At 40.0% G+C, this 15,288-nt stretch overlaps 1 protein-coding gene across 2 annotated transcripts in view; it reads left to right on the plus strand.

Moving 5' to 3' along the window:
* GRAMD3 (GRAM domain containing 3) overlaps positions 1–11,580 on the plus strand; it is a 167,604-nt gene extending 156,024 nt beyond the window's left edge. For both annotated transcript variants that reach the window (XM_006870671.1, XM_006870672.1), the window contains exons 12-14: positions 617–721; positions 6,082–6,175; positions 11,539–11,580. In XM_006870671.1, coding sequence (XP_006870733.1) covers positions 617–721; positions 6,082–6,175; positions 11,539–11,580 — 241 coding nt within the window. The remainder of the gene's footprint in view (positions 1–616; positions 722–6,081; positions 6,176–11,538) is intronic.
* Positions 11,581–15,288: the final 3,708 nt, after the last annotated feature.

Below are 15,288 nucleotides of genomic sequence, written 5' to 3' on the forward strand. Positions count from 1 at the left end.
TTCCTTGTTACTTATTTTTCCATCTATCACATGTCCCTTGGATATGTGCTAGGTGGGAAAACAACTTTAAATGTCTTAGTATGTTTCTGAGAATTTAGGCATTGACTTGTTAAACGTCCCCATCAGCTTCTAGTCCATAACCAGTTATTCTTCTGAAAATTGCCCGACCCAGTTCTATGCTGTTCCTCACAACCAAAGAGCATATTTCCACTTTCCAAATGAAACAGGGCATTTGTGAGTTACCAGAGAACAAGGCTGGGCACTCCCTGGCCATGTTCTCCTAGGAGAGGGAGACAGTCCCACTTAGGAGGACAAACACAGGCTTGTGTACTCCAGCTTGGATGTAACCATGAGCAATCATATTGAATGGTCATTGTTTGTAAAATGAAGGATTTGGGCTATAGGACTTTAAGTTCCCTTCTGAATTTAAGGTTTTGTGATAAACAGCAGCCTTTGAAACAAAACCTTTGTAAATCTCATTGACCAAGTAAATTTGGAAAATCCCTGGCCTCCAATTGACAATATTGGCTCTGAGTTTATCAGTTTATTACCATAAGGTCCTTATCATTAACCTACTGAGAATTTCTTTCTTTTTTTTTTTTTAATGCCTGCCCAGTGTCTGTGCACTACTCATCTCCACCTTCTACATGAGATATAGAATTAATACTCTGGAGGAACGCCTGGGATCACTAACCTCCATCGTGAATACCCATAATACCGAGTAAGACATTCTCCCTCCACCCTCATGCTGTCATTTCTTTACTAGTCAGATAACTATAATATTTGACCTGAATTTACCATGATGATTCTTCTTGTTATTGTTGTTAAGTGCCATTGAGTCAGTTCCAACTCATAGTGACCCTGTCTAGGGTTTCTGGGGAGCAACTAGTGTGTTCCAACCGCCAACCTTTTGGTTCCAACCAACCATGCTGTCCAGTGCAGTATCTTGCAGCACCACACCAGGACTCCTTAGCATGATTCTTAGCAAGCATTAATTGAAGATCGATTGTGTATGAAACCTTTTGTTAAGTGTATATACAGCGAATCAAAACCTTTTGTTAAGTGTATATACAGGGGGAGGGTCCAAGAAATGACTTTGCACTATTCTTGAGCTGCTGTAAAGTTGCCAGTATTATGGCAAGAAGCAAGTCTAATTTTATATCATCTTGCTCTGTTATCCTAAGACTTGGTGGGTTTGAACTGTCAGCCTTGCAGTTAGCAGTCCAGTGCTTACTCTACAACACCACACCAGGGTTCCCATAACGTGTACCCTGATGCAACTTAAAAATTCTGGTGTGGCTCTGTAGAATAAGCACTGGACTGCTAACTGTAAGGACAGCAGTTCAAACTCAACAACCATTCTCAGAAACCTTATACAGGTTCACTTAGAACAGACTCAACAGCATACAACAACAATGTCAACTATGGACTTTCATGTATCAGTATTGGTTCATCAGTTGTAACAAATGTACCATGTTGCTGTTAAACTTCTTATTTCTTAGAAAATGTGTATTTTAACTAATGATGTTAATATTATAATAAAGTCCAGCAATGTTTAACATGCTTGATTTAATCAAATCAATTCACACATGAATTCTTTCCTTTAATCTATTTACGTAAGAATTTTGATGCATTACCTAAAAAGTAAAATAAAATATTCCATATAAGAAAGAATGCTTTTTAACTGGCTTACAAGCTTTCAAGAGGGTGTGAAGAATGGTAGAATCTCCACTGAGTAGTATCTAATCTGTCTAGGCTGGGCTGATGAAATGAAATGTGGATAGGTCTCTTGTGATACAATAGTGAATAATTGTTTTCAGGACTGATTGTGAGGGTTGGATTTGTAAAGGTAGATGTTTTGTAGCAAGGAGGGGAGTGGTTAACTTTTCAGTTTAGGAGCGAAGGTCCCTGGGACCATCAAGGGAGAAGAGCGGAGACCCTACCCAGAGAAGCAGTGATGCCTGAGACGGAGGCAGAGACGATGACGTGGAGAGATGGAGCAGTTGGGGACTTTGGACACAGAGAGGGAGAGGGGCTGTGTGCTGACAGACTGGGAGGCAGGCTTGTAGTGTATACCCTTTGGTTGGTTGATGATGCATGGAGGGGATTGTAACCATGGCAATGAAACGATATAAATAAGATGAATGTAAAAACTAATGTTCTCCCATGTAAACTATCACATTAAAAATTCACAATAAAACATTTTTAAAAAAAGGAAGCATACTTTTGCCCAAATGTAAAGATAAAGATTTTTTTATAGTTATCACGTGCTAGAAACTGTATTAGAATGGATGCATATACACATAAATATGTAAAATCTTGCCTCATGATATCTTCACCACAACCTTTTAAGATAGCTATTATTCCCTTTCTATAGACGAGGAAACCAAGACCCAGAGAAATAATTAGCTTGATGTCTTATAGTTAGAACTAGAATCAGGATTCAAATGCAAGACTCTGTGACTTCACAGACCATAGACTTTCCAGTCTACCAGTAGCGTAGGGGTTATGAATCGGGCTGCGAACCTTAAGGTCAGCAGTTCGAAACTACCAGCTGTTCCGCGGGAGAAAGATGAGGCTTTCTGCTTCCATAAAGATTTACAGCCTAGAAGACCCTGTACAGGGTCGGTATGAGTCAGAACCGACTCCATGGTACATCATAACAACAACAAGTGTTTCTCAAACTTTACATGTGTCACAGGCACTCAACGGACTTTTTAAAACTTAGATCGCTGGGCCCCAGAATTTCGGTTTCTGATTCAGTAGCTCTGGGATTCTTTCTAGCAAGTTCCTAGGTGATGTTGATGGTGCTGTACAGAGGACTACACTTTGAGAACCACTTTATTATTCCATTCTAGGACCTTTCTTTATTTTGTAAGATTTTCCTAAAGTTCTTGTTCTGTGGCTTACATATATGCTGGTTTACAAGTTATTTTTGAACCATGCATACACAGTTGTTGTTGTTAAGTGCCGTCGAGTCATTTCCAGCCCATAGCGACCCTGTATAGGGTTTCCGAGGAGACCCTGATGAGCTTGAACCACCAACTTTGAAGTTCAAATGGCTTTGCAGTCTGGCGCATTAACTCACAGCACCACATCAGGACTACATACACAGTTGTTTTTGTTGTTGTTAAGTGCAGTCGAGTCGATTTTGACCCATAGCGACCCTATGTAGGGTTTCTGAGGAGCAGCTGTTGAGCTTGAACCACCGACCTTGCAGTTCAAACGGCTTTGCAGTCTGGCACATTAACCCACAGTGCCACATACAGCCAATAAAATAGAGAAGTTTAATGAATGGTTTGGAGTCCTGGTGTGGTGCTGTAGGATAAGCACGGGATGAGGTCTATTTGAACCTCAAGGTCAGCAGTTCAAACCACCAGCTGCTCCTTGGAAGCACTACACAAGGTCGCTATGACTCAGAACCAACTCGAAGGCACTTAACAACAGCAATAACAATGAATGGGTTAGAATAGATTCATTCTTCTCTCCCATCTTTTTTCAAATGTTAGTACAGCTATAGACAGAAAATGACTCTTGATTACAGCAGACCTCTAGACCCCCTTTTAAATAAGAAGCTGCGTCCTGTTAACATTTCATTAATTTGTTAACAATGAGAGGGAAATGCCCTAAGAGAAGCAAGTGGAATATTCTTTTACTCTTAACAATCATCCCAGGAGAAGCTTGAAAAATAATCTTGTCAATGAAGAATCCCAAAGACCACACGTAACATGAAGCCAGGGAACAACCAGGATGGGCAAGTCTGAGCTTCATCAGTATCTTATTTCTCCAAAAGTAATTCATCTGTGCTATCCAGATAGCTAAGGACTCCTGATGTAGCACTGTAGAATCAGTACTGGACTGTAAACCACAAGGTTAGCAGTCCAAACCCACCAGCTGCTCCTCAAAAACCCTATACAAGGTCACTATGAGTCAGAACCAACTTGACAGCAATTAGCCACAACATTCAGGTAGCTAAATCCACATATGTAATCTGATTCCTCCATTACTGATGAACCATCCTTTGGAACCCTTACTTTGTACCAGCCTTTTTAACATGTTAGCAGCCCACTGATTGCAAAGTCCTCAAATGGTACTGCACTCTTTTGGATTCCTAGACCAAGGTGAGAACATAATACTACTCAGAGTCTTAGATTGACAAGACAGTTCTCTGAGTCTAAGATCATTTATCTAGAAAACACAGATTTAGATTCAGTTTATTTTTGATAGTATAGGTTAAGATACAGCATTAGTTGTTTCAGTACTAGCTCATAGAAAAATATTCTGATTACTTTCTTAAAATTTAGATGTTGTTGTTGTTAAGTGCCATTGAGTTGGTTCCAACCCATAGCGACCTTGTATAGGGTTTCTGAGGAGCAGCTGGTGAGCTTGAACTACCGACCTTGCAGTTCAAATGGCTTTGAAGTCTGGTGCATTATCCCACAGCGCCATATAACCAATAGTAATTTACCAAGTGCTTATGTCTCAAAAATGGATCTGTGTAATAAACTAGAGCAGTTACTGCCATCCAAGAACTTAACAGCTTAAATTAGATTACTATCAAGAAATATAGAGAGGATAAAGACACATGGTTCTGAACCTTCACACAAAACTCTTACAAGCAACTTTAGACTGTCTCTCCAAGAAAATAAACACACACAAATTTTCTACAATTTTAGCTGGCACGGGGTCTCAGTGGGCCCTAGAAGGAGAGTTCATGCCATAGTCAAGGAGGGTTCATGCCATAGTCAAATGGTAAATCATGAATACATCTTTCAGGCTACAAGACAAAGGCACTCACATTCACAGGGCAGGTCTTCAAGAAGGAACTACAAAAATCTCACACTCACTAGAATACTGATTAAAGATAATCCTAAGTGTTCTGAAAGTTGTGGTAAAAAAAGCTCCTTCTCTCATGAAAAAAAAAAAAAATCTGCATATCGTAGAAAAAACCAATAATTCTTTCAAATTTGTGATGTGGTGGGACTAGAGATGGATATTAGTGGTCGTGTCAGTTCTGACTCTTAGCCACCCTGTATAGGGTTTCTGAGGTTGTAAATCTTTATGGGAGCAGAAAGCCTTATTTTTCTCCCTTGGAGCAGCTGATAGACTCAAACTGCTGACCCTTTAGTTAGCAGTCCAATTCATAACCCAACTACACTACCAGAACTCCGTGAGAGAAAATGTTAGTAGTTAGTAAAAATAGTGCTTGAGAATAATTGAATAGTTTTTGTTTGGAAAGCCAACATGCCCACTTAAATAACAACAGCCTAGGGCCTGGTAAGGAGCTCTGGTAGCGTAGTGGTTACGAACCGGGCTGCGAACCTTAAGGTCAGCAGTTCAAAACTACCAGCCCCTCCACGGGAGAAAGATGAGGCTTTCTACTCCCGTAAAGATTTACACCCTCAGAAACCCTGTACAGGGTCACTATGGGTCGGAACCGACTCGACGGCACTTAACAACAACAACAGGGCCTGGTAAACTTCTGGACTGCTAACTACAAGGTCAGTGGTTCAAACCCACCAGCCACTCCTCATGTGGTTTTTGTTTAGAAACCCAGCCACTAACATGCCCACTTAAATAGCAATAGCCTAAGGTCTAGTATAGGAGTCCTGGTATGGTGTTGTGCGTTAATGCGCCAGACTGCAAAGCCATTTGTACTGCAAGATTGGTGGTTCAAGCTCACCAGCTGCTCCTCAGAAACCCTACACAGGGTCACTATGGGTCGGAACTGACTCAACGGCACTTCACAACAACAACAAGGTCTAGTGTGGCCCTGTAGGATAAGCACTGGACTACTAACCACAAGGTCAGTGGCTCAAACCCTGACCCTGGGTCACTGTGAATTGGAACCAACTCAACAACGCTTAACAACGAGGCGTTTCTAGCTGAGCTTTTAAGCACTGGTGCCCTTGCCATCTAATGTGAAGCATGTGCATCACTTTCTGGTGTTAACAAGTGAACTGCCTACAGTCTTCTGTTATAATCTAGTTTTCTGTTCAAATACATTTGAAATGTATTCATTCTACTTCCTACTTTGCCATCCCTGCCCATCCATAATCATTACTCTCTTTGTTCTTACAGACAGACTGCACCATCTGGCCTGGGGTCACAAGCACAATTAAATGTGGAGGTCCTCTGCCAAGAACTTACAACTAACATAATGAAATTGGAAAAGGTGACTGATGTCTTTCCTGTGTATAGAGACAATAGCAGTAAAATCTAGCATCATCCTAGGGTTGCATACTCAAATGATTTTTTGTGCAGTTGGCAACCTAAATGACCAGGCTATGGGGTCGCATAGTAAATATGTAGCTATTGTTAGCGGCTATTGAGTTGGCCCAACTCATGGTGACCCCATGTGATCCATAGGGTTTTCATTGGCTGATTTTTAGAAATAGATTGTTCAGCTTTTCTTCCTCATTTTAGAGTGGAAGCTCTGTTGTGACCTGCTCACCATCATAGCAACACACAGCCTTCCCTAACAGATGGGTAATGGCTGACTTTCAGGTGCATTGGCTGGGAATCAAACCCAGGTCTCACAAGGAAGGCCAGAATTCTACCCCTTTTAGTAAACGTAGAATTTTTTTTTATTTTCACAAGAAAATAGGTTTTGATATCATTTACTTGAAAAGATGAGGCTTTCTGCTCCCATAAATATTTACAGCCTCAGAAATGCTGTACAGGGTCGCTATGAGTCAGAACTGACTCCATAGCACATAACAACAACAACAAAAACTTGTTGGTCTTGTTGGTCTCTTGTTTTTCTTTCTTAGAAGTATTTTTGTACCATAGAGATCAGTGGCAGATAGCTGGTGACTGACACTGGGGTTCAGAGTCATGAGACAGGACTCGGAACCACTGGCCTAACCAGAGAGGAGAGCTCCAACTCAACGCAAGCTGATTTTTACCATACATAAAATATTGCATTCAATCTTGACTGTAACCTTGATTGGTAGGTGTAATTGTCCCTATCTGGTAGAAGAAGAATCTAAGTTTCAAAGTTAACATACTCACGGTGACACTCCTAGAAAGTTGGACCTGGAATTTGAACCAGGTCCATCTCCAAAGTTACACTTGAAAGTCCTCTGATTTATTGCTTCTCAGAATACAGTCATAAGCCTTGTTGATAAGATCACTGGTGTACCTTTACCTCTGAAAGTATCTTCCTACGGGGTAACTTGAGATACCTACCCTTAAACTGTGGAACCCTTAGAAGTCAATTAGAGAGTAAATGGGGAAGATAGGCAAGCCAGATATGTCCCAAAAGTTAAATGTTCTGCCATTTCTTATTTTCTTCACCTCTCAATGTTTCTATTCCTTCTTATCTGACAATGACTTTGTTTTAACCCTAATCCCTAAGGTAAGATTTAGTGAATCATGTGTTCATTTGGAGTTGCTACCACAAACGCTCAGGATTAAGTGGCTTTGTGTTATTGGGCAGCTCCTGGGTGGTGCAAATTGTTAATGCAGCCAGCTGCTAACTAAAAAATTGGAGGTTCTAGTCCCCCTAGAAGAGCTTGCAAGAAAGACCTGGTGACCTATTTCTAAGAAATTAGCCATTGAAAACTTTCTGGAGCACAGTTTTACCCTAATGCCCATGGGTGGAATTGAAACATTATGATGTCGTTATGTTTATTTGGGAAGAAGCACAAAATGCAAATTAGTACAATTATTCTTATTTTACTACATTAAATGTTTTCTGGCATTTAAGAACTGAAATATTGAGAGTCAAAGAATTTTCAGATTTCTCTTCTAAATTGAGTCATAAAAGAATTCATAGTGAATCATTTCATCTTTCGGCCAAACCTGGAATTTTGTTTTCTATTTTAAATCCAATATCAACCTAAAGAAGGCATGAGTTAACTACAAGAATTTTTTTTCTCTTCTAAAATGTTGTTCTGAAAATTGGAGATCAATGATTTTTTGTAATGAAAAGCTTACAGATGTTAGGCATTTATGCTAGCCTAGAGAATAGGGTGGTATTAACTTTCAAATCTGTTCAGTCTAACACACTGAGCAGCATCCTTTGGGTTGGAAGCACATGGAATGCTGGTGCCTTCTGCATTTCTTTCTGCTCTCCCACCAGGCAAAGCCAGGACATTACATACTATAAATGTTGTTGTTGTTAAGTGCCATTGAGTCGGTTCCAATGCATAGCAACCCTGTATAGGGTTTCTAAGGAGCAGCTGGTAAGTGTGAACTGCCCACCTTTTGATTGAAGTTGACCTTTTGGCCCAGTGCATTATCCTGCAGTGCCATACCAGAACTCCATACATAGTTAGGGAACAGACAAGCAAACAGTTGGCCAAGTCTAGTGCAGAGTTTTAGACAGAGCCTAGTTGCTCTGCAACTGAGACCTATGGTACCAGTGGAGACCACCTTTGTCTCAAAGTGGAATCAGTTAAAGATTTGACCTGGGATCAAAATGCATATAAAAAAAAAAAAGTTGTAAATTACATATATTGCTCAAAGGAATCTAAGTATGAACACAATCATCAGACCATACCCATGTTCTTTTTGATTGGTCTCCCCCATCCCAGAGGCACTCTGGTAAGAACGCAGCAGAGACAGATAGTGAAATACCACCTGCATGCTGTAAAAAAATTCAAGATGTGTCTCATCAAATTTTACTCAGTGCTAACAATTCCTTTCTACTCTCCTTCAGGGAGACGTCATGTCTAAACCTCATGATCTGTCCCTACTTGTAATGGCCCTGTTTCTATTCATGTCACCATTGCACCTTCAACCATCCTCACTGGAAATTTAATAATTTTTTAAGTCCTTATTTTTCACGTGCCACTGATTGGCAACTCAGTTGGTTAATCCTTTTTTCTTCAAATATCTCAAGCTTCTATTCCCATTGACACCATCCTATGTCATTCAGGCCACCAACTACCTATCTAAATGGTGTAACAAGATCTCATTGATATTTTTTGCTTACATTTTCTTGATTATTACACAGGCTGGGTATCTTTTCATATGTCTATGGAGCATTTCATATGTCTAAGGAGCTCTGGTAGTGTAGTGGTTACAAATCGGGCTGCGAGCCGCAAGGTCAGCAGTTCGAAACTAACAGCTATTCCACGGGAGAAAGATGAGGCTTTCTGCTCCTGTAAAGAAGTCCTATGCAGGGTCACTATGAGTCGGAACCAACTCCACGGCACATAACAACATAGAGCATTTGGGCTGTCTCCTGTAAAGTGCCTATATAAAATAAACCTTTGTTGTATTTTTGGATTTTTTTGTGGGTTTTACATATTTTGGGGTTTGTTGTTGTTAGGTTCCATAGAGTCCATACCAACTCATAGTGACCCTATGCACAGCAGAACAATATACTGCCCGATCTTGGGCCAACCTCACTATTGTTGCCACACTTGAGTCCATCAATACTGCCACTTGGCAGTCCATCTCGTTGGGAGTCTTCCTCTTCTTCTCCAACCCTCCAACTTACCAAACGTGATATCCTTCTTCAGTGACTGGTCCCTCCTGACAATATGTCCGAAATATGAGAGCTGAAGTTTGGCCATCTTGGCCTCCAAGGAGCACTCTGGCTGCACTTCTTCCAACACAGATCTGTTGGTTCTTTTGTCAGCCCATGGCACTTTCAATATTCTCCTCCAACACCATAACTCAAATGTGTTAATTCTTCTACAGTCTTCCTTATTTACAGTCCAGCTTTTGCATACAAATGAGGTTATTGAAAATACCATGGCTTGGGTCAGGCGCACCTTAGTCCTCAAGCTGACATCTTGCTCTTCAATACTTAGAAATTCTTGTTTTGTTTCTTTTCTACTTTCCACTTCAGTTTTTCTAGTTACCACTGGTCCTGAAGAATGGGTGGAAAAGATGTGAAATGGGAATGTGAGAGAAGAAGGCTGTGCACCTTCTGGATGAAGAAATAAAGAATTGGTTTCCTCGGGCTGTAAATGTCATTGTTGGTAGTACTGGTTGTATACTACTGAGTGGTTCTGACTCATAGTGACCCTCTATATGGTTTCCAAGGCCATAAATCTTTACAGGAGCAGAAAGCCTCATCCTTCTCTCCCAAAGTGACTGGTAGATTCGAACTGCTGACATAGTAATTAGCAACTGAGTTCGTAATCCACTACTCTACCAGGGCTCCTTGTAAATGTGATAGTTGTCGTTGTAGTTAAGTGTCATCGAGTTGGTTCCAATTCACAGCGACCCAGTATAAGAATTCCAAGGAGCGACTAGTTTGACGAGTTTGAACCACCATATGATTAATGGTGGAGAAATAATGAGAAATGTGGCTGAAACACTTGTTGGTATCGTTAATGTGCTACTGTATAATGGTCACAATACTTGTTGGTGATAAGTCCTTGCTCTGTATCCTTAAAGGTTCATTTATTCATCTAACATTTACTGAGCACATTTTAAATGCCCCACATTGGGCTATATTCTTGAGATCTAAAGATATAATGTGATCCTGATCTCTATGAAATTCAGAATATACAATGCCTAATAGGAGCTGGAAGAAGTGCAGCCAGAGTGCTTCTTGGAGGCCAGGATGGCTAAGCTTCGTCTCTCCTACTTTGGACATATTGTCCGGAGGGAATAGTCACTGGAGAAGGAAGTCATGCTGGGTAAGATGGAGGGTCAGAGAAAATGAGGAAGACCCCCAACGAGATGGATCGGCCAGGTGGCAGCATTGATGGCATCGAGTGTGGTGGCGGTAGTGAGGTTGGCCCAGGATCTGTCATTGTTTCGTTCTGCTGTGCATGGGGTCGCTATGAGTCGGTTCCAACTCGATGGCACCTGACAACAATAGGAGCTCTGATAGTGTAGTGGTTATGAATCGGGCTGCGAACCTTAAGCTCAGCAGTTCAAAACTACCAGCTGCTCCGCAGGAGAAAGATGAGGCTTTCTGCTCCCGTAAAGATTTTTAGCCTCAGAAACTCTGTAGCGTCGCTATGAATCAGAAGGGACTCCACGGCACATAACCACCAATAGGAGTGCTATACATTATTATATGGTGTTTGTTGGATTAAAACAATCAAATGGACCCTGTAAAGACCGAGTTCACATTGTCTCTGAGTGGACTTGCACCACACCTGGTGTTATTAATGCACTGTTCTTTCACTTGAGTCTCATTTCTCGCAATCTCTATGTACATTTTCATCTCTGTGCAACTCCTTATTTCTCGTTGTATCTTTCTTCATTTTAAAGTGGATTTTACAAAGTGTTCTATTCCACTTAAATGCATTTATTTGCCTCATCTAAATTTAGCTCATGTGTAGCGGGAGAAAGCGATGGTAATCTTCTTCCATAAAGATTTATAGCCTTGGAAATCCTACGGAGCAATCCTACTCTGTGCTGTACCGGTGCTATGAGTCGGAATCAACTTGACAGTGTGTGGTTTGGTAGCATTTTATTCAAGACAGAATAGGTTCATCACAAGCATTGTTTAGCTAGGCATAGCAAATATGCCCTTATTTTTTAGATAGGCATTGTTTAGATAGGCATAGCAAATAAACCCCATTTTCTTTTAAATAATAAGAGTTTCTTTTTTATTTCAAGATACAAAACAACCTACAAAAACTGCTTGAGAATGGGGATTGAACTTTTCCCGGTTGCTTGGGCCAACATAATACCTCACATTTCCCATTGAAGAAGGTGCTCCTTAAGGCGTTCTGGTGGAGAGCCCCCTGCTGGTCGGAGGAGCTCATGGACAGGAATTCAAAGCCACTTTTGCACTTGGAGGTCTACAGCTCAGGAAAGGAGGGAAGGAGAATAACCTTGGTTCCTGTGCAATAAACGTTGACGTTGCCTGTCTGAAGACATTTTCACAGCTGCTGTCTGAGAAAGCAGTTTTCTGGAAGTTTCCAGGAAGGTCCCAGTGGACACTCTCTTGTGTGATTATGGCTCAGCAGTTATCAAGGTGTTCGTATACACACTCCATTCCGTGCCTTTTCAGTCTTTGTCACCCTCTTTTTCTTCCATGGTGCCCTGGTGACACTGTGGGTTAAGCATTGGGCTACTAATCACAAAGCCAGCAATTCAAATTGACAAGCCACTCTGCAAGAAAAAAATGAAGCTATCTGCTCTTGTAACAACTTAGTCTCAGAAACGCTAAGGAGCAGTTCTACTCAGACCTAGAGGATCACTTTGAGTCCGATGGCAATGGACTTGATTTTTGTTTGTTATTTTTCTCCTTTTCACTGTAACCACATGCATATTAAGGCCGTTTGAAGAGGTAGTCTTGACTCTCCAGAAAAAGCTCTAAGTGATTCTAATGGGCAGACTTGCTTCAACATCCACAGTTTTTTTCCCCTCCTGCTGTTGTTTTCTGGTTTAAATTTTTTGTGTATCTTAACTTCCCAATTCAGTATTGGCAATATCAGTGCACTAAACTATGCCATTTACGTTTTGCTTTTGTCTTATTCTTGTGACTAATACTTAATTGGAGTGATCCTTACCCAGCCCAGGTCAGGAATTTGAGGCATGGGACTGAAGTACTAAATCCTATTTATGTTGAAACCAAAACTAATCTTTACACCAAAAAGTATAAATAGTGATTTAATAAAGTATGAAAAAATCACTTGATTTTTTTCAAAGATTATAGGTGGACTATGTTAGCAGTTTTTAAAACAGGATGTTTTAAAAAGCAAAACTGTAACATGTTTTTCTCCTTTGCTGCCTAAAATAAAGGAATAACTTGTGGTTTGCTAACTTCTAATTATCATAGGGGTTGACTGGTTTTTATTAATAATTATTTAGGATACCATAAGATCTGTGAGTATAAAAGGATATTCTGTTTTCTATCTGCAATGCATTTTATAATCATTTCTATGAAATGTATTTTGTTTAATCAGATAAGCTAATAATTGACTTGGTTAACATCATTGTTATTTGTTAGCCTACTGGGCAAGAACTCTACCTGGTGCACCACTGGCTTGTAATAAATGCTCATTGGTTAAAATGTCCTGCTACCACTGTGTTTGTATCACTTTCGTAGTTCTTTGATTTAATATGATTTTGAACTGTCTGTCTGATTTCTACTAATTTGAACTCATTCATACTTCTTTCCTCCCATGTATGTATTTCAAAACTGATTGAGACTCCAGATAGAATGAAATAATGAAAAGAAAATCAACTTTGAAATCAGAAAACCAGTGTTTGATCCCTGGGTCCAGGTCTTAACAACTGTGCAATCTTAGGCAAGATATTTGGTGATTTTCTGCCATTTTACTAAGGAGGTTACAAAAAGTGTCCCTGTAAGAGGTACGTGTTACAATGTTTTCTAAAGAACATAGCCTTGTCAGGTAAGTACTATAGTCTCATAACAGGTGCCATATTCATCTATAAAGTGCTGTGTTTGGCATTCAAATTTGACAAAAGCTCTATGTCAATGTTTTATATTTAAAGTCCATTAGAGAGTCAGCCACCTCAGTAGAATAAATTTCACAAAGGCATGAAGATTCTTAAAAAGATTTAAGTTTCACTGAATTAGTAATCTGCTAATAGAAATTTATCCTAAAGCACCGATCAGAAATATGATCAAAGATTTATATACCAATCTCACATAAACTGGAAATGCTATTATTGTAAATGACCATTCGAACTTTGTAATTAGTAACATATCTTCCTATACTCCACACTACTACAAGGTATTTACCAGGTATTCTTTTTCAACTCTTTTAAACTATGCCAGATGCATTTTTAAGGTTCTTTTTCCTTACATTGCACAACTCATCCTATTTGTATGTATAAATTCAGCTAGGATGCAAAATTTTTGACTTAATTGTGAATCATCTTTACATTATTTTGATTTCTGTATCCTAATAATGAATCCTGGGGTGTGCTATAGGATAATCACTGGGCTGTTAACTGCATTAACTATAATGTTGACAGTTCAAACACACTAGACAAGCTTAAAAACCCTATGCAGAGTCACTGTGATTTGGAACCAATTCAATTGCACACAACAAGAGCATCCTAATATTGGTGAACCTTAGGTGATGCTTGCCAGGTTTATAGGTTTATGGCTGATGATCTAAAGGACATGACATTTGCCTGTTATAAACTGCTCAGGTGATTTTGCTCTTGTAGGCATTTTTTTAAGTCAAAATTCTATAGATCAATAATAGGTATGCTGTCAAAGGAACAAACAAGATGGCAGATCAGGTAAAAGTGCATTGAGGAGCTCTGTCAGCAACAACACTGAATACTGGACCAAGCAGTCTCAGGGGATGGTGCCAGAACTCTGAACCAAACATAAAGGAATATTTAGAAAGTTGGAAGGCTTACAGCCAGTGGAATTTATAACAGAAACAAGAAATCCATTGCTTTCTAATCCAAGATGCTCAGCTGCTCCCTGAGTGGCTATCTTGAGCAAGACCGAACCGGGGAAGGATCAGAGCAGCCACGGATGCCTGACAGAACTACGGAGATAAAGGTGTGGACATTCTTTTTGTTGTATCTGTTTCTTGGCCTCTCACTGTCTGCACACCTCCATGCTGGTGATTAGACGGGGTGTCTGAGTGAGTGGACACCCCACCCCCACCCTCAGAGGTTCTATTACGCATGCACACAGATCTCCTCAAAATTTAAAGGGACTGTTTCCACTTAAAACCAAACAGCAGTGCAAAACAGCCAAGCCAGCCCTGAACTGTTTATCACTAGGAAACAAGCCTAAACAGGGGTTGTGGAGCAGGACAGGCAGACTAAAAAGGAAACAGGCCAAAAATAAAATACTGAGTTATGTCATAACGACCAACAGTGTCATCTTGAAATTTTTCAAGAAGAAGAGTGAAAAGGGAAGCCCATCTTCTGATCACTTCTGCCTGGAGGCAATCAGAAAGTATAAAAAATACCAAAACACATACCCATCTAAGTATTAAGGTCATAGCTAACCACTGAATATGCCCCAAAACCAGAAACAGATGACCATATCAGCACATGTCCAGAAACGAGATAAAGTGACTGAGACAAATGAGTTGGAGGTAGACCTACACTCCATACAGGAAGGAGAGCAGGCTTTGGAAATGCCTGAGAAGGAATTCAGAAAAATTATTATAAAATGTTTCAAAACGCTTTACAATGGAGTTGAGAAAATTAAGGAAGAAGTCAGGAAAGTGCTACAGGAACAACCAAATAAGATAGATATAGCATTGGAAATAATTCAAAACCTACAGAAAGAGGTCCAAACAATTAATAATAGAATATCAGAACTGGATAATACACTGAAAGGACAAAGGAGTAGAATTGAAGAGATAGAAGCCAGAACTAGTGAGCTAGAAGATAAATCTCTCAATACTACTAAGATAG

This window comes from Chrysochloris asiatica, unplaced genomic scaffold (assembly GCF_000296735.1).
Source record: "Chrysochloris asiatica unplaced genomic scaffold, ChrAsi1.0 scaffold00147, whole genome shotgun sequence".
NCBI classification, from domain to species: domain Eukaryota; kingdom Metazoa; phylum Chordata; class Mammalia; order Afrosoricida; family Chrysochloridae; genus Chrysochloris; species Chrysochloris asiatica.